At 41.6% G+C, this 19,034-nt stretch overlaps 2 protein-coding genes across 2 annotated transcripts; both read right to left on the bottom strand.

Moving 5' to 3' along the window:
• Positions 1-5,580: 5,580 nt before the first annotated feature.
• On the bottom strand, positions 5,581-8,614 carry LOC308333793 (E3 ubiquitin-protein ligase TRIM35-like). The gene is made up of 2 exons (XM_080790273.1): positions 8,575-8,614; positions 5,581-7,330 (listed from the first exon to the last, which is right to left on the bottom strand). The coding sequence occupies exon 2, from the start codon at positions 7,022-7,024 to the stop codon at positions 5,585-5,587; it is 1,440 nt and encodes a 479-aa protein (XP_080646399.1). The 5' UTR covers positions 7,025-7,330; positions 8,575-8,614; the 3' UTR covers positions 5,581-5,584.
• A 1,474-nt stretch (positions 8,615-10,088) lies between these two features.
• LOC308333806 (R-spondin-3-like) lies at positions 10,089-18,429 on the bottom strand. The gene is made up of 6 exons (XM_080790289.1): positions 18,274-18,429; positions 15,964-16,155; positions 14,714-14,854; positions 13,702-13,848; positions 11,171-11,365; positions 10,089-10,933 (listed from the first exon to the last, which is right to left on the bottom strand). The coding sequence occupies exons 1-6, from the start codon at positions 18,407-18,409 to the stop codon at positions 10,929-10,931; spliced, it is 816 nt and encodes a 271-aa protein (XP_080646415.1). The 5' UTR covers positions 18,410-18,429; the 3' UTR covers positions 10,089-10,928.
• Between the last annotated feature and the right edge of the window lie 605 nt (positions 18,430-19,034).

Below are 19,034 nucleotides of genomic sequence, written 5' to 3'. Positions count from 1 at the left end.
AAATTGTCTAAAAACTCGGAAATGACGTAAAACACAGCTTCTTCTGTCTGCGGCTGTCCGCTAAAGTGTGCCCATGGGGAGAGTAGAGAAGAAATTGTGCCATTTTATCATGATCATTAGTGAGGACCAATTATAAGAAGATAGGTTGAAAGGTGATCCTTTAATATGAAATCTAAATTGAATCAAGGAACTTATATTACGGTCTGAGGTGCACTCAACAGTCAAAGTAATCTTGAAAATGAAGTAAGTAAAATACCCATTTGAAACAGCAAATATGGGGTAATCAGGCTACCTGATTAGCTAATATTTTGATGTCACATCGGGACAGTACATTTTAGGGCTGACCCAAAAAAGTAGAATAATTTCAAGCTACGTTCGATGGCATGAAATTTGAACGTTTTCTTTTTTTCATGTTTTACCACCCTACCTGTCCTACAAGGCTACAAGCCCACAACGCATTGCAGCATGTAGATCTGCTACCCTTCAAAGCCATGTGCTTGAGCTCCACGACTAATCATTATTTTAATAAAATATCAGACAATCACAGTTCATACGCCTCGTACAGTAGTAAATATGAATCTAAATCTATATATAATATTCTAAATGTGTATTTCAGATGACGTAAGAATGCCAAAGTAGAAAATTAAATTAAATAAGGGGGATGCATATTATGGACCCCTAAACAGTTTGCCATATGTAGGACTAGGAGTAAGCTTTGCATCACATTGTCTGACTGGTCCTCAGACCATAGATATTTTATATACACTCAATTTGTCGGTTTTGCTTGCTTTGTTAAAGAGTTATTGAAGAAATTGAACATTTGCTTGGGTAACTTTTGCTTGTTTTTCTCAGAAATCCCACCCGGTCTGCCTTCATTTATGCTCCTTATTCGCACGATGAAAATATAGTAGCCGAGAGCTGCTTGTATCATCATAGTTTTAATAAATAAATAAAATGACGTACGTGGGCTTGTATAATTGTATCATGCCTACATCTGCCATTTTCGAGGAGCAGCACCGTTGTGTGATGAAGATAGCCTAAGATTTAGAGTTTAGACCCTCGTAGATATATATTTTATCGGTTCTGACAGTATCAATCTACTGTAAAATAAAATACATTACGAGAATCTAAATCTATGATATGAACTGATTATGTACACAGAAAAGGCAAAGTTCTCCTACATGCAATGTATCACTTATCAGCCTAGCCATGGTTCACAAGTCATGTTTCAGGGCTATTATCAGCCATTCTACTGAAAGACGAGTATTCTACATTATGTCTGCAATATATGTGGTTGTTTTCACACGTGTCAGAGGGTTTTAATGAAGCGTTAAGACCTTACTTACGTTTCACTTTGAGTTTTATCAGAAATTAACTGTGGAATTGGTGATGCATCTTGTGGCCACAGGACGCCGCCATTAAAACGTGATGACGTAGGCAGCACGCAGCAGACAGACTCTCATTATAGATCCAGTGGTTCTCAACGAGTGGTCCGCGGACCACCAGTGGTCCTTCAGGGGGTTCCAGGTGGTCCCCAGCCAAATGACGGAGAGTTGGTATAATGGTAAACCAAATGGACCCTTATAGATGTTTAGAGTTGAGAGTGTATGCCGAATAAATAATGGGCCTTGATGTGAGAGGGTTCAAAATCAGTGGTGGGGAAAAAGTAGGCTACTCAATTCTGTTTTACTTAAGTAAAAGTATCAATACTGCATTGCATTGTAGTGAAAGTCCGGAATTAAAAATGTACTTAGTACCAAAAGTAGAAAGTAGCCTACCGGTACTCTTTATGCAGAATGTCTAATATTTTAAGTTTTCAAATGTAGGCCTATAGGCCTACAAATCTTTTGAAAATAATATACCAGCTTTTTGATTGACTGACTGGGGGGCAGTTCAAACATGATTATTTTTCTGAATCTGTATAGCCTATATGGACACTTTATTTATAACTTATATAGCGTATTATACATTTATTAAACATAATGGTAGTTTATAGTTATAATTCATTAATAAATATTAAACATAATGAAAAAACTCAAAATAAACATTATGAGTAAATAGAAACATATAGACCAAACATAGAGACCCCAGATGTTTTGATACTGCTAAACACAGTAAAGTAAGGTGCTAGTGAGGAGGTTAACAAAAGGATAAATCCAATAGCCATTAATTTAATGAACGCTCAAATAAATGAAACACAGGACTGTCGGGAGTTTTATGGGCACTACCTAAGGTTATACGATGCCGCCCCCGTGTGGACTTTTAAGGCAATGGACGTAACAACAGCTGCATTTCTGTTTCCACAGTATGCAGAAAGGTATACTTTTTGATTGTGGTTTGTAGTGGCAGAAATTAATATGAGTGAGAGGCTAAATGGCTGAAAATGCAAAAACAAAAGTCCTTGCCACTTACAGCACCTTTAAGGCCTTGTGTTGCTGAAATGTAGGCAGTGACTTAAAAGTCAAATATTATGTTGTTACACTAAGCAAGCGAAGCGACATAATATAGGACACGAGACACAGTCCATATTGTCTTTTTGTAACTCATTAAGACCTGAGGTCGATTGATACAAATGTCTTCTAGTTCAGTAGTTCTCAAACTGTGGCGCTAAGAACCCCCATATTTATATGCATTAGGCCGTGGAAACAGCTGGAGAAGATGGCGCAAGACAGACAAGGGTTGAAACGCTTCATCAATGGCCTATGTTCCAAAAGGAATATAAAGACCCAAGTAAATATGGCCGCATAAGTAAGGACTATTATGACATTGACATTTATGCAAGGTTTCGTTCAGATTGGAGCCCTGTTGACTTCCTATTCTAAAATACTGATCAGTGATCATCCCTAAAAAATATTCTAAAAACACTCAAATCCACAACCTCACTATAAAACCAATAAATTAGTCAGACTTTGACATGGAATGCAGTTCATCATTAACACTATGTCAACTCATTTAAATGGCTATGTACAGTAAAGAACAGTTAACAGAGAAGAACATATAGTAACAACCAACTTAACACATACGTTTTAGAGATTTTATTTGCTCGTTTGTACAGGTGTACAATCTTCAATAATAATTCAAAGTGGTCATGTGAGAAGGGTCACATGGCATGTGGAATCAAATTAATAAACAATGTTAAACGTAACCTCATACTTGAACTGGAACAGAGGAATGTATAGAACAAGGTCTTGTAAAAAGTTTTCTTTCTTGTTTTTAAAGAAAAAGCAACACAAAAAAATCCCCAAAACAGCAGTGTGCAGGGACCAGAAACCACCGTTTCTCAACATCAGGCCTGGGGACCACTGGTCTGTGGACAACTTTCAGTGTACACTTAAGTTAAACTAACACAAACTACGGCTTATCTTCTTAGCAATGTTACTTTCTATGGATAATGTTTTTGATTAGGCCAATTGCATAAACAATGAGGAGCAAATCTGGTCTGATTTATACTTTGTCACCCACACTCATAAATTGTGAAAATAGGCGATCAACAAGATCACGTTGCATGATATGGTAAAGCATTGTGGGCTTGTAGATCTGCTATTTACAAATGTCAATTTGTTTGATGTAGTAGTGTGATTACATTTTGAAGGCCTAACCGAGATCAACACTTCACTTTATCACCAATAACATAACTAACCATCATTAACATTATATACATATGCCCAACTAAACCGCCCAACTAAACCGTCTTCAACCAGCCAAAATTCTCACATGTCTCCCCCCTGCTCCGCTCCCTCCACTGGCTCCCGGTCGCTGCCCGCACAGAATACAAAACTCTGATGCTGGCATTCAAAGCAACCAAAGGTATGGCTCCCCCATATCTTGCAAGTATGATTTAACCCTACAAACCCTCCCGCGCACTCAGATCAGCTAACGCAGGGAAGCTGGAAGTACCCTCACTAAAAACGCCGGGACAACGCTCCACACGTCCCAAACTCTTCTCCCTTCTGGCTCCAAAACTGTGGAATGCACTTCCCATGGCAGTCAGAACTGCAGCATCACTCCCAATCTTCCGCCGTAGTCTGAAAACCCACCTTTTCAGACTCCATCATGGCCCATAGCACTTACTCTACCCTAGATAGCACTTCTGTAGACTTAAGATAGCATTTGAAACAGACTTATAGCATGTTATGTAGACAGCACTAGAATTGCATTGTATATAGTCATAGCACGCCATAGTACATAATAGCATAGTAGTATATATGTAAAGTTTATACGTATAAATTTCATTATATAGATATTCCACTGTTACTTTCTTAGCTTACGCATGTTTCATGATGAATGTTTTTATGTGATGTATTCCCATGCTTTTGTTCTTGCTTAATGTAAGTCGCTCTGGATTAAGAGCGTCTGCTAAATGCCTAAATTGTAAATTGTAAATTGTAAACCGCGTCAAGAGTCAAGGGCACCTTCTGCTCCCTATAGCTGATAACCCCTCATTTCTACCATCCCAACTGGATGATACGTTTGCACAGTGGAAGGGTTTGGGTATACGCACAATTGGAGACTTATATATGGGTGGAACTTTTGCCTCATTTGCTCAACTGCAGGAAAAATATAGACTCCCTAGGAGTAACTTTTTTTAGGTTTCTACAGGTTAGGAACTACATCCGTAAATCTTCTCCCACTTTTGAGAGAGCTACAGTTTGGGTATACGCACAATTGGAGACTTATATATGGGTGGAACTTTTTCTGTTCAATAAAAACATATTTGACAACAAAAAAAAAAAGAGTCAAGGGCATCTTAGTTTGTTCCCAATCCAAATCTAAGGCAGCCGTAGCCCGTTATGGAACTGCATTGACTTCTACGCCTGAAATGTGTCACTGGAAGAAGTCGTTACAAAACTCATCCACCTTGGACGTGGCTCAGCGGTCCAGGCACCTTGGCTGGTAGTCCAGTCTGGCAGCCTTTACTGCATGTCTCTCTCTCTCTCCCCATTTCCTGTCTGTCCCTCCTCTGTAGAAAATATAAAATTAAAAAGGCGAAAGCCATAAAAAAAACATTTAAAAAAAAAAAAGAAGAAAAAACTCATCCACCACTGCTTTGTCCCAGTGTGAGGAGCTTGGAAAGAGCTTCAAGAGGTATGCCTGGAGTGTGAATAAGGTTCAAGGTTGACATTAAGACCATTAATCATCCTTAAAATCCTAAAATGTAGTAAATGTGTTGTTCCACACTTACAGACCTTCGCTGGTAACATACAACATACATCATGCTTTAATGGCCCATATCAATTATTCTGATAAGATATAAGCCCTATTTTATACTTTGTCAAACAATAGCGAGACGAGACGACAAATGGTGAAAATAGGCGATCGACACGATCACGTCACATCATATGGCAAAGCATTGTGGGCTTTTAGATCTGCCATTTACAAATGTTAGTAGTGTGATTAACTGTTGAAGCCCTAAATTAACCCAGAGCAACACTTCACCGTATCACCACCATCACTAACCATCATTAACATTATATACTGTAATGATCAGAAATGTATAATATAGACCTTAGATACAATTATAGGACTGTATTATGTGTTGAATCATCACTTAATCATCATTAAGATCCTAAAATCGATTAAAGCCTCACCTAACTGTGTAAAAACTAACCTTCCCTGGTAAAAACTTCAGAGGCGTATCTGAAGTCGTGCCAACACATGGAAGGAGTGTGTGAGTGAAGGTGTGCGTGAAGGTGTGCATGTGTGTGTTAGTGTCAGGATCAGAGAAGGACAGCTTTCCTTCGTTCCAGTCCAGCCGGACTCTGATCCTCTGAGGCTTCTGCTCCACGGAGAGAACAGTGGTCACTGGCCTGCTGTTGTTGACTCTCCAGGATGTGGTGTATTTACCCTTAGATAACATTAGTCTCCATAATTGACCCACACCATATGCTTTTCTGTGAAAAGTATCCGTTACCACACCTAGAGACCAGTTTGTATTATTGGCTCCAACCTCAACATCCCAGCTGTGAGTCCCCGACTTAAAGCCCTCGGAACCCAGGACGAACCTCCGGTGGGCAAACCTCTCCGGGTTTTTGGGAAGCTTCTGACTTCCTTGACTCACACGGCTCACACTGGTCAGATCATCAGACAGCTTGAGACGTGGATGGGCAGTGTTGGGGTCCAGAATGACAGGAGTGTAGGAGACAATGTCCTTCATCTTGTTCCAGACTCTGAAGGTCAGGTTACCCAGGTGTTTGGCCACGTCCATCAGTGGTCCTGAGACCAGCTGTGGGTCCTGCAGTGTGAACTGGACTATTTCCATTGTGGTCTTGTAGTTCAGCAGGAATGAGACGTTTTCAGCAATCAGCTCCTCCTCTATGGATCTGATGTTGTTTGAAATGGTTAATATGTCTCTGTTCAGAACCCCAATCTTCTCCTTCATCATCCGACTCTTCTGCTGCTCTTCCTCCCTCAGTGCAGCGATGCTGGCCTCCTCTTCCTCTTGTAGAAACTGATGAAGTCTCTTAAACTGTTCTTTAATCTGTGTCTCTGTGTGCCGGGCCTGAGTCTTAAAGTGTCTTGCTGTTCGGTCACTTTTCCTTTTGACTTTATTAAAGACCTCCAGTTTCTCCTGTAAAGGCTTCATTAATTTCTGGACTACCTCCTTGTGCTCCAGAGCAGCTTCATCGATGGGTCTGAAACTGTGGTTGGTGTGTTTTTCTGAATGAAGGCACACGACACACACTGGCTGTTGACATTCTTGACAGAACAGTTTGAGTTTCTCAGCATGCAGACTGCAGAGCTCCTCCGATCCTGATGAAGTTCGCTGGCGCTTTGAAGCTCTCAGATGACTTTCGTATATGAAGGCCTCACACAGGTTCTTCAGAGCCAGGTTGCGGGGTGGATCACCCCGCAAATGTATTTCCTTACAAACTGGACATTCATTTATAATTTTTTGTCTCCACCAATTCTGCAGGCATTCTTTACAGAAGCTGTGGCTACATGACAGGATAACAGGATCTTTAAAGATGTCATGACACACAGGACAGGAATAATCTTCTTCTGGACGAGACGACTTGGAAGCCATTCTGTCTCCGAGTGAAGCTACACAAACACTCTGCTCAATAGGGGAAGTCAGTGAGTGGCGATAACACTCCCTCCTCTAAGAATGTTCCCCAAAGTTTACTTTGACTGTGAATGGTGGTTGTTGATAAAGTCCATTCAGCTGACAAGAGTCAGCAGCAGGTGCCAGTGGTCTGGGTCACTATTCCCTCCTGTAGCTGTGAATGGAAAGACAGTCTGTCCTCCTCACTGGAAGTTGTGGCTTCGAACTGAACGTCAATCTTATCGACCTCCAGTGAGTCTGGCAGGGGGTGAAGCAGAGCTCTGACACCTATTGCAAAGTACACACACACACACACACACACACACACACACACACACACACCACACACACACACACACACACACACACACACACGGGAAGAAGAATATTATTGGAGTGGAAGGCAACACTGGCCCCTAAAGCATTGGCTATGGTTCAAAGACCACATGTCTACATTTAGAGTTTGAAGGGGACACTGGGAAATGTGAATGTGTATGCCTGGGGCAATATGGGAAATGTGAATGTGTATGCCTGGGGCAATATGATAAACATATTGCTAAATAGAATTAACAACGCTAATTAAAACAATTGGCATCAATGACACAGACGAGCTCTGCCAGCACATGTCATTGTCATTGCACTAGTGAAAAAAGGGAGTGCCAGTGTTACTGTTACAGGCATCAGGCACGAGTTACCTTTAGCAGAATATGTGTCCTGTTTTGTACAGGGAATAGATGGCATTCTTTGAAAAAGCAGGCTGCAATCTGTCAGTTTATTCACAGAATCTCATTTTCATTTATTTTCTCTTTTTCACTTTCACTTCAATCATGAATCTCATATCCTCAATATTCACAATCAACTTAGGCTCTCCTACACATTTTATACTCTCCTACACATTGTTCCGTTTTCTTTTTCAACAATAGTATTGTTAACAAAATACAGCTCGATACAAGAAATACTGCATACGCCATTTTAATTGTTATATAAAAATAGGTTAAAACAAAAAATGTTGCTCTCCTTGGGTAAACATGTTTTTTCCCCCAGATTCAGCAACTTTGAAGTATGTAAAATGGCTTCGTAGCAATGTGATCACTTTAAGTTCCAAACACATTATTTCAGAAATAACACTGGACTGCCATCATTAATGCAGCATAATTATTAATACCATTTTCGCCGCGCGATGGAAATAGTAAACTCACAGTCCGTCGCGCATGTGGCGAGTTAATAAGTAAATAACATGAGTATGAATCGGGTTTATGTACAACTGCTACTGAAAGAAGAATGTTTTTTTCTGCACGATGTGGCCAGTTCCAACCACATTTCTTCGGAAATCCCACTGGTCTGCCCTCATTAATGCAGCATAATTACAATACTACAAAACCTACAAGCTCACTCTCACAGCCCGTCGCGCATGTGGCGAGTTAAGTTCTACTCTGCCGTAATGAGCTATATGAGTAAGTATTGTACACTGAAACTGTATATATTCTTCCCACTTTGTCAGAGGGTTTAATGAAGCGTTAAGAGTGACTTACTTCGAGTTTCTCCAAAACCTAAATAAACTTTGGATGCTTCTTTCAATGTTGCCATTAAAACGTGATGACGTCGCGCGCGTTGTAGACAGACGCCTACGTCACCTCGCATGGACCAACACGCGCGCACACACACACACACACACACACACACACACACACACACACACACACACACACACACACACACACAGCACACACACACGCACACGCACACACGCACACACACGCTCACACACAAGCGCACGCACGCTGTCCGTGTCTTCGTGCAGGGAGAAGCCTTCAGTCCCCAGTTTTTTGGGCAGTCCCCAGTTCAAACATGAAATTTTGTGGGTGCCAGTTCAAATATGATTATTTTCGGGGGTGCCAGTTCAAATATGATTATTTTGGGGGGTCCCCAGTTCAAACATGATTATTGTGGGGGTCCCCAGTTCAAACACAATTATTTGTCTGGAATATACAGATACTACGAGCTTTAAGCTTTGATACAGTTATGATGAGCACTAGCCTATAATCATTCATAAACCTTGTTATATAAAGTTATTATGAATAATTATGCCTTTGCAATCATGCAAAGTTTGCATGATAAGGAATGTTACTAAAATGAGACAGCAGATGTTTTGAGACTGTTTACCCTAAAACACACTAATTAAGGTGCTAGTGGGGAGTTAACAAAAGGTTAAATCCATTAGAATTAAAACTCCATGCGCACTTTTCTATTAAATGAACATTTGAACAGTAAAATAAATAAAACACAGAAGGACTGTAACTGGAGTTTTGCCGATTACCTACGTTTATACAATGCCGCCCCCGTGTGGACTTTTAAGGTACTGGATGTAACAAACCAGGGAACACGATGCAAACAGGTCAAGGGAACAGCTACATTCCTGTTTCAACAGTATGCAGAACGTTGCAAGCAGCTAAAACCTTATTATTAATTAGACAATTCATTAAGGCTCTGTTCCATGTATTTGTCGCAGAGTCTTTCCAGTGAGCAAACATGCACAATAGCAGCACCCTGACAGGCTGACACTGTTTGACCAGAATAAAATATGGAACACAACCGTATCCACTTAAACCCAATATTTAGTTGACCGGGGTCCCCCAGGGCGCATATGATCCTACCTTTTGTTTCCTGTTGCACGCTTGTAGATCTGCTGTTTCCACAATTTAAAAATACATAATTTGTATTAATTGAATCGAGGAAAAGGTTGCCTATACACTGATATATGAAATTTCATGATGAAATGGCTGCTCTGTTGGTTTACTCCGCAATCCACACACACATTCACTGAGATGTCAGTTAAACAACAAATTCTCTTTCCTGATTGGAGGTCATTTGTAACCTGAAAATGCATTTTATGTTTAGGCCTACTAAAGAGAGCCGGAGAGGGGGGAGGGGGGGGGGACTCCTGTTACTGAAAAAACATACAAATCAATGATTAACAAAATATAGAGCTTTATAATTTTATTTGAACCAAGAAATGTCACAGTGGGCTACCTTTAAGGCCTCGTGTTTTGCGAAAATGGAGTGAGCAGTAATAATATCAATGTTGTTACACTAAGCAAGTGAAGCGACATACTGTACAGGGCACGAGACGGTCCTATTATTGTCTTTTGTGCTCGGTTGTGCTTATATTATAAATATTGCAGCTTTATTCTATTTTATTACTTATAACCATTACTTATACCATTTCTTTGTTTTTATTAGCCTACTTTTATTTGATACTTGCTTTGGCATGAGTTTGCCATGCCAATACAGCCGAATTGAATTGAATTGAATTGAATCGAATCGAATCGAATCGAATCGAATCGAATCGAATCGAATCGAATCGAATCGAATCGAATCGAATCGAATCAAATCGAATCGAATCAAATCGAATCAAATCGAATTGACCAGTCTGCCCAATCTAAACATCTACTGAAGAAGATGAAGATGATTTGAGGAGCGTGTAATATTTTCAATGAAAATCAGAACATCAGATGTAACTTACATATAGATACAAGAAAGTAAAAATAACTGTTTTGCGGGGGGTGAAAGCTGTCTGGTGAATTATTTTCACTATAGACACAGAAAAACACAGCATCTTTCATGAGAAGTCCATCCATTATGCATTTCACATTCTCCAATTAGTAGAATATTCATTAGTTTGGATACATTAGGCTAGGGTCAGCAACCACCCAGAAAGGCATTAAGCTATACTGTATACAATAGGTCACTTTAGTCAGCTGTTGATTTGTCGACCAAGATTCACATTAGTCTGCATGTGAATTGCAACACGTTTTTAGAATGCATCGCTTTAGATTGATGTTATTGCAGTCGTGGTTCCCACCATCTTCTCTCATTCTGTAAAATGTCAGCCTATAGGGAAGGAAAAGAAGACGTTAATATTGAACCTCAAATCACATTTTTCTATTAAAAACTATAATTTAATTAGTTTGTTATGTCTGTGGGATCCTGCATGGATTTTGGGGGGTCCCCAACATGACAGTTAAGTGTCAATTTAAGGACTCTTTAATTCATTTTGATTATTTTGGGGAGCCGTAAGGCGTGAAAAAGGTTGAGAACCAGATTGGGCGTCATAAACATTGCACTCACTTGGACGCTTTTTGACGACACACTTCCTCCACTCCGAGACACGCGGGCACGAGCCACCATGAAGGTGAGCGCCGGGCGGCTGAAGGACACCTCGCGCGCGCGTCTCCTCTCCCCTCCTGTAGGCAGGGTGGTGTGTGCTGCCTCCTTTGCGAAGACACGGTCCCCAGTGTCCCCACTCCCCTACCACACAGTGCACTGCAGAGACGGACAGGAGACAATCTATGAGGGTTTATAGGCAATGGACTCAGTGGCAGAAATAAATAAATCACTGGTCAACAAAAACACCTTGAAGACCTTAACAGGAGCCCTCGTACAAGGTTTCTTCGACTATGCATGCACCTCTTGGTACCACAGCACCGGCTCAAAGGCCTTTAAAACAAGGCTCCAGACTTCCCAAAACAAACTGGTCAGGCTCCTACTTGGCCTCACCCCCCGAACCCACCTCACCCCTGCCCACTTTGACAAGCTGGAATGGCTTAGGGTCGACGATAGAGTACAGCATCTTGCAATGGATCTGGGCCAAGATTCAATACACCACCAAGATACCCATGTACCTGTCTAAATACTTCCTTAATGTTAACGAAGTCCACACCCACAACACCAGAGGGAGTGCAACAAACCATGTGCAACCCAGATTCGGCACAAACAAGGGACTAAATTATTTTCGCTCCTATGCCACCAAATTGTGGAACGCCCTACCAACAGTCATTAAGACATGCAAATCCCTTGACTCCTTCCAAACCGCTCTCAAAAGGCACCTACAACAAGGGCTGCAATTCGAAACTGGCCCCCGTAAAATCTGAATCCCCCCCACCCACCCATCCCTTTTTTGCCCTCACTGTATTTGTTTCTTCTCCCTTTTTACCTCCTTTATGACCAATTCCTGTTCTGTTCTTTGGCCATATAGAAGTGTCTATCTGTACGTCTTTAAATGTTTTGATGAATTGAACAAGGTGGACCCTCTTGTACACAAGTGTAATGCTTTATTGGGTCGTCCACTCGCAGTTGCAGTCTTTGTATTGAGTTGTGCTTGAAATGTGCTGTAATTCTGCAAACTGCTAATAAATATTTCACCCTAAAAAATCCGCCGCAAGCTCAGATCAGCCAACACAGGGAAGCTGGCAGAACATTCGTTAAAAACGCCAGGACAACGCTCCAGGCTCCACACGTCCCAGACTTTTCTCCCTTCTGGCTCCCAAACTATATGGAATGAACTTCTTCCAGTTGCAATCAGAACTGCAGACTCACTACCAATCTTCTGCCGTCGTCTGAAAACCCACCTCTTCAGACTCTCATCTTGGCCGGTAGCGCTTGTCGTATAGCATTTGCACTGACTATAGCCTCGACGGAAACTTATGTAATTTACATTTATAATTTAGCATTTCATTACATTTATAAGTTATCATTTATGTAAATGTGGCACATAGCACTCTACAATGTACTGTATACTCACATAGCTTCACTGTAGTGCACAGATAATCTACTGTTAGACATATATTAGGTTCTTAGCTTGCTTAAGATTCTTGACGACTATTTCTATGTATTTGATGTACGCCTATTATCAAGTATTGTTCCTGCAGTGCTTACTGTAAATCGCTCTGGATTAAGAGTGTCTGCTAAATGACAAAATTGCAAATTGTAGATAAATATAGGGGGGAGTTGTGGAAGAGACACTGTAACTTGTATTTCACCGCTGCCGGGCAAAAACCTTGCAACCCCCCATAAAACAATAGCCTACCTCATACTACTATTATCGTAAAAAAATAAAAGTTGCAAGAAATAGCAGATTTACAACCTCACATGGTCCTTGGAAAAAAGCCTGAGACGTCAAAGTCAAACTCACCAACATTGCAGCTGTAGATGAAAAGCTTGAATTATCCTCTATGATCTACAAAAGTGTTTGTTTCTTAAAAATCCACCGTAGAAATATGAGCTACTTTCTGTCAGAAATTTATTGCAGGTGATTAATTTGTTTATATTTTATATTGTATATTTGACACTATTATAAGTGTTGGAGTTTGGAAGTTCTCGCTTTCAGCAAAGCAACCGTCCTCATGCTGCCTCCTGCATTATGTGTGATTTCAAACAGGTGGTACGCAGGGTGTTGAGTGCTATCCAACAAGCGCTTCGAAACTTGAACCTTTTGGAAAATGATCACCTGCACGGAATGTACTGACAGAAAGTAGCTCATAATATCATGTCTACGGTGGGTTTTCATGAAACAAACGCTTTGCAGAAAGAAGATAATTTAAACTGTTTGTACAGCTGCAATGTTGGTGAGTTTAACGTTTAACACAATCAGATAGGACCTTCCTGTTTGGATGTATGGGCTGTCAATTGCAAATTGTGGCTAGTTGCCACCCTGCCATTAACTTATTGGAAAGATGGCCGCCGTATGAATATGGTCTTTATACTACTCATATGATCAATCCCATGACCTTGCTTGTAGTCTAAATGCGAGAGCTCTACCGAATGAGCTACCATCAGTCAGTCACATGGTGCTTGGGTGCAAACACTGATATCTCACCTACCTGTATGGCTGCACTGCATGAGCTGTACATCAGCCTCCGAGCCCTGTGGACAGGTGTTATGGCACTGGCCCTGGAGGAGGTACAGGTGTGGTCTACACCTGGCACAAGTATCCCTCTGCTCACACAGCTCGCAGCCTGACGGACACTCTGTGTGAGAGAGAGAGAGAGAGAGAGAGAGAGAGAGAAAGAGAGAGAGAGAGAAGGAACACAAGTAGCACGGTGTAAAGTAACTAAAGTATACATTTACTTTAAGTACCACCACCAGTCGTAGAAAAAAGTACTCACATTTTGTACTTAAGTAAAAGTATCAATACTGCAGTTGCAAAAATACAACGTTACGAGTAAAAGTCTGGAATTCAAAATTGACTTGAGTGAAACTTTACAAAAGTTAAAGTACTAAAGTGTACCCATTTGGCAGAATGTGCCATTTCAAGTTTTCAAATGTTTTAAACATCTTTTGAAATACAAGGCCCTGAAATACAAGGTTACTGTATGTTATATCACATTAAAATAATAATTTAAATAATCAAAATCTAGTAACTATAGTACAATTTATACAATATTTACCACTGATATACAAGTATTGGCAATTGGAAATACTAAAATAAATTACAAATACCTAAAAAAAAGTAGGCTACAAGTTACAACACTTAATGTAGCCTACTTAGTTACTTTCTGCCACTTGCTACTTTCTAATCCACGGGGTGCCCTGGGCGCAGGCATTACTGAGGTGTACTCAGCACTGATTAGATACACCTGGCCAACAGCATGGATTCAGTGCCCTGTTGGTCAGGTGTAGCTAATCAGTGCTGATTACAACTCAGCAATGGCTGCGCCCAGGGCACCCCTCTGTGGATTCGTCTATACCAGTGCACTCTCGTAGTGCAGTGTTTGGAGCATAGTAACATAGTGTTATACCAGTGCACTCTCGTAGTGCAGTGTTTGGAGCATAGTAACATAGTGTTATACCAGTGCACTCTCGTAGTGCAGTGTTTGGAACATAGTGTTATACCAGTGCACTCTCGTAGTGCAGTGTTTGGAGCCGTGCCCTCCGGACAGCTGCCCCGACACCTGCCCCGGAACAGGAAGTGGCCGGCGTGGCAACGCGTGCAGAAGCTCTTGTTGAAACAGGAAGTGCAATCCTCCCGGCACCCTATAGCGCAAGACACGAGAAAGGGTCAAAGACACTCATGGATGAATTCATTATTTCACCTATCCACACATTTCCTGGGCTGTGTGTGCTCCAGTTCCTGTTGATTTCATTGGATATCATTGGTCATCTGACCAGTTTCATTGGCTTTCATTGGATCAAATCGACAGAAACTGGAGCACACAAAAGTGTGGATACACTGCACAAGATTTCAAAAATGTTTTAATTCCAGTGGTTCACAAAGTGGGGTCTGTGTGGACCCCTGGGGGTCATTGAGGGGGTCCCAGGTGACCCCCAGCAAGAGTTGGTAAACATAGCATCAAGATCAGTTCAACCACTTTAACCCTATGCCAATAAAAGCTCGCTCAAATGTGTAGATTTGAAACATTTTCAAATGGGGGTAGCATAACACATACAGTAGCTATTTTAGTGGATGAGTATGTGTCCATTCATCTTCTACCACTTATCCTGAATCGAGTCACAGAGGTAACTATAGGGTTGTCCCACGCCGATCACGTCATTTTCAATTGATCGGAATGCACATGTTGGATTCCGGAAAAAGTTGTATCGGCAGATAAGCCTATAACTCAAACTTAAATCCAAACGGGAGCAAAGAAAATGTGATGGGGACATCCCTATACAGGTAACAGTTCCACCCTATGGCTATACTTGAACTATAACTGGGTGATCTTGGGGTGCTCCCAGTCCCAGTCCAGGGTGAAGAAGATAATACAGCCTCTGTGCATGACTGCATAGGTCTGTGTGCCATGGCTGCCTGTGCATGGCTGGCTGTCTTCTGCCCTCCCCCCCCCCCCCCCCCCCCCCCCCCCCCCCACCATGCAACAAGGTTGTGTCATGAAACCATGATGTGACTCCCATTGGAAATGCATTGAGGCGGCCATAACACACAGAAGACACGTGCGTGTGGCCTATAAGTGAGTGAGGCCTAAGTGTGTTCCCAGAAGGTGCCGTGCTTGTTGTTTCCAGTTCCGTTACATTTTTCCCAGAGCTACTTTTGATTGGCTCATCAGCACATTGGACAACTTTGAACAACGTACAGGGCGTATTATACTATAGGCCAGCCAGCCGCCGTATATAGGCCATATACTTACTGGTGCAGGTGCTGACGTGGGGGGAGCGGACGCCGTAGTGGCCGCGAGGGCAGGACGACAGACACACCCCTCTCTGCCTCACGCCGTCCGCCACCAGGTGGAAGAAGAGGCGGGGCTTACAGGACAGACAGCCGTTCAGGGCGGAGCATGCGGCGCACCCAGGCTGACACAGCCTGCCCAGCGCGGAGCCTCCTGGCAGGGGAATAACGGAGAGATGACAGGTGCTTGTTTTGTTGTTGTGCTCAAATAATACATGACATTCGACATTTAAAAACGGAAAAGTCGCTAAAACAACAGTTTAATGAAACTAACGACGAAAACTAGGAATTTTCACAAAAAACCCCCCAACTTTTTACGTCTTCCGCACCGGTTCCCACTGGTTTCAACTGACTGTTTAGCCATATTTCAAAATGGCACAGACCACGTCCTGGATAATCATTCTTATAGAATAGAGTGTTTGTTCAGTAACAGGAGTGTTCTCCATCTCTCTAGCTCTTTAGTAAACAGATAACAGGTCGGTCATCCAATCAAGAGAGAGAACACATACCAAAGTAATGAAACGGAATTAATGAGCATTCAAAATTGGAACAGAAACCTATAAAATTCAAACCAATAAATGGCTACTCTCTCCTGCTTGGCCCACCTGGAAATGTATATTCTGTTTGTTGAAGAGCAGGAGAATGTAAAGTTAAAGTCCTACTGGTTAAAATAAGAGTCCAAAGGGAAGCATGCACACACATCTCAAAACAATTCCACAGGTGCTGAACAAAACAAAAGATACGTACATTGAAAAAGGAAAGCAGTCCGCACACTGTTCTGAAGCTCCCAGGTTACTTTGTTAATTAAAGCATAAGACACAACGTTTCGACCAATTGACGGGTCTTTGTCATGTCATACAAGACTTTTAAAAGGAGCTTCGGGCCTATAGTAGTATAGAGCAGTGCAGGTGACTCTGGTCAACTCAGAGTAATATAGTAAGAGAGTGGCGACACTAGCGTTGACTCCCATTGTAACAATGGAATGCGAAGGTGCTCGTTCTATCTCAATGGGATAGTTCCAATGTTTGGAACTATAGCCCATAGGCACCCGCTTTGCCGCGAGATCAAAGCGTGTCGCCACTCTCCTAGTCTACACTCTGGGTCAACTAATGCACCCAAACAGTGGGTCGGGACTACATTTGTGGGTCACGGAGACATTTTTATGGGTCCCTATATTTATTTTAGTTTACAACATTTCGTTTTTTAATTATTATTATTTCAAAACATTTTCAAAAAACATTCCCAAAAAAAGCAAACATTTTCATTCATTATTTTTTTGTAATTTCATGAAGAAATCAAAGAAAAATAGAAGGAATTCCATGTAGGCTATGTTAGAAAACTAATGTTTAAAGAAGTAGTGAAAATAGCCGATCTACAAGCTCACAACGCTGTGCGAAGCACACATTTTGAGCTTGTATAGATCAGCTATTTTCACTCATTTTGGTCCTGGGCAAATGTCTAATCTCTCTTTTGGGCCACGACTGAACATAAACATTTAGGAACCACTGAACTATAGCCTATAGGGTTTAACTGCATGGTTAACCCTTGATTTGCTCTGCCTGTCTTAAATTTACAGCCCGTCGTAAAATATCACAGAATAATGCGCATGGCTTTAAAGCATGGCAGTCCCGAGATTATCGCCATGTCAGAGTGCTCTCCTCCTTACACCTATGATGTTTTCAACAATTTATTGTTTTGGATGTGGTTATGAGACCCGTGGAATTCCTTTTGAGCTTTACATCCCCCCCCCCAAGAATTGAAACAGCACACTTATTGTCTCCACATGTAAGTCTTATTTTCTGCAGTGTATATATACCATGCAGAGGAAAAACATGAAAAATGAATTCCACGTACTAGTTGCCGGGATGAATTATACAAAACGTTGTATGTATGGGGATTGTTTTAACCCCTTTAGACCTGAGGACGATTCTACAAATGCCTTCTCAAATCCTGACAGTTTTCTGACAAACCTATGTTTATATATCAGTGATTCTGAAACTATTCCATGTCAAGGACCCCAAAAGATTATATAATTGGCCGCCGACCCCCATCTGAAAATACGTTGTTCCAGGGACCTCCCCACAGAAGCAATGGTTTGAGTTAAAAATGTTCACTCTGAAAGAATATACATATAAGATGTGCGCAACATTTTCACATTTTCAAAAATAGCAGATCTACATGTATAGATCTGCTATTTTTCAACAGCTAAAGCCTATAACATACTGCTAAGAACACCAAAAGGGGTTCCCGCCAAGAATGGTTTAATACTTACGTTTGTATCGCAGAATGTTTGCGTGATGATCTTGGCCGTTGCAGAATTCCATCAAGTGCAGAATCCAAATGAAAAGCAGTACCTGCAGCATTTTCCTGCAGTAAACGCTCAATGGTGATGGCACGCTACATCGCATCCTATATATAATGTGTTAATTCCAACAGAATAAACCAAGATTATACCCCCCCCCATGAGTCCCCACCACCACAAAAGAAACCATCCCTGCAGGAACTCTATAGCCTAACTCTAAGGAGCAATTAATAGAGGATAGAGTTGCGGAGCAAATGTTTTGTTGCTTGGGAAGAGAAGGAGAGAAAAAAAGAAAAGAGAGTCCCATGCGTGTGCATTCCATGCAGATCAGCCAAGCCGGTAGAATGCCATAATAAGGAATGCAAACATAGGAGAAACTATCATGATAGTAGCGAACACGGATCAAACGTGGAGTTTGGGTTATAGCTGCTGTGAGATTGTGCCGTTTCCCACACTCACTCACACACACACACACACACACCCCTCTCTCTCTCTCTCTCTCTCTCTCTCTCCCAATCCCTGCAACCCCTCTGGGTCTTTTCTCAACCACAACCTCCATTGTGACTGTAAAATCCTCAGTGACAGTGTTGATTTGACCAGTTATTAAACCATATACTACAGGTGTCTATACAGTAGCTCCCCTGGCTTTTCCCCTCAACACCAAATCTCTTTGGTGAAAAGTAGATCCACAAGCTCACAAACGCGGCTTGTTGTGAGGCCGCGTGGTCTTG

This window comes from Protomyctophum bolini (assembly GCF_963924005.1).
Source record: "Protomyctophum bolini genome assembly, chromosome: 19".
NCBI lineage: Eukaryota > Metazoa > Chordata > Actinopteri > Myctophiformes > Myctophidae > Protomyctophum > Protomyctophum bolini.
The sequence above is the reverse complement of the archived record's forward strand: the minus strand, read 5'-3'. Positions and strand labels throughout refer to the sequence as shown.

Excerpts from the sequence above, each read along its gene's own strand:
- LOC308333793 (XM_080790273.1), bottom strand. The coding sequence starts at position 7,024 with ATGGCTTCCAAGTCGTCTCGTCCAGAAGAAGATTATTCCTGTCCTGTG.
- LOC308333806 (XM_080790289.1), bottom strand. The coding sequence starts at position 18,409 with ATGCGATGTAGCGTGCCATCACCATTGAGCGTTTACTGCAGGAAAATG. Across the intron at positions 13,849-14,713 it reads TGCACTACGAGAGTGCACTG|AGTGTCCGTCAGGCTGCGAG; the intron begins GTATAACACTAT and ends TCTCTCACACAG. Across the intron at positions 11,366-13,701 it reads CATGCAGTGCAGCCATACAG|TGCACTGTGTGGTAGGGGAG; the intron begins GTAGGTGAGATA and ends CCGTCTCTGCAG.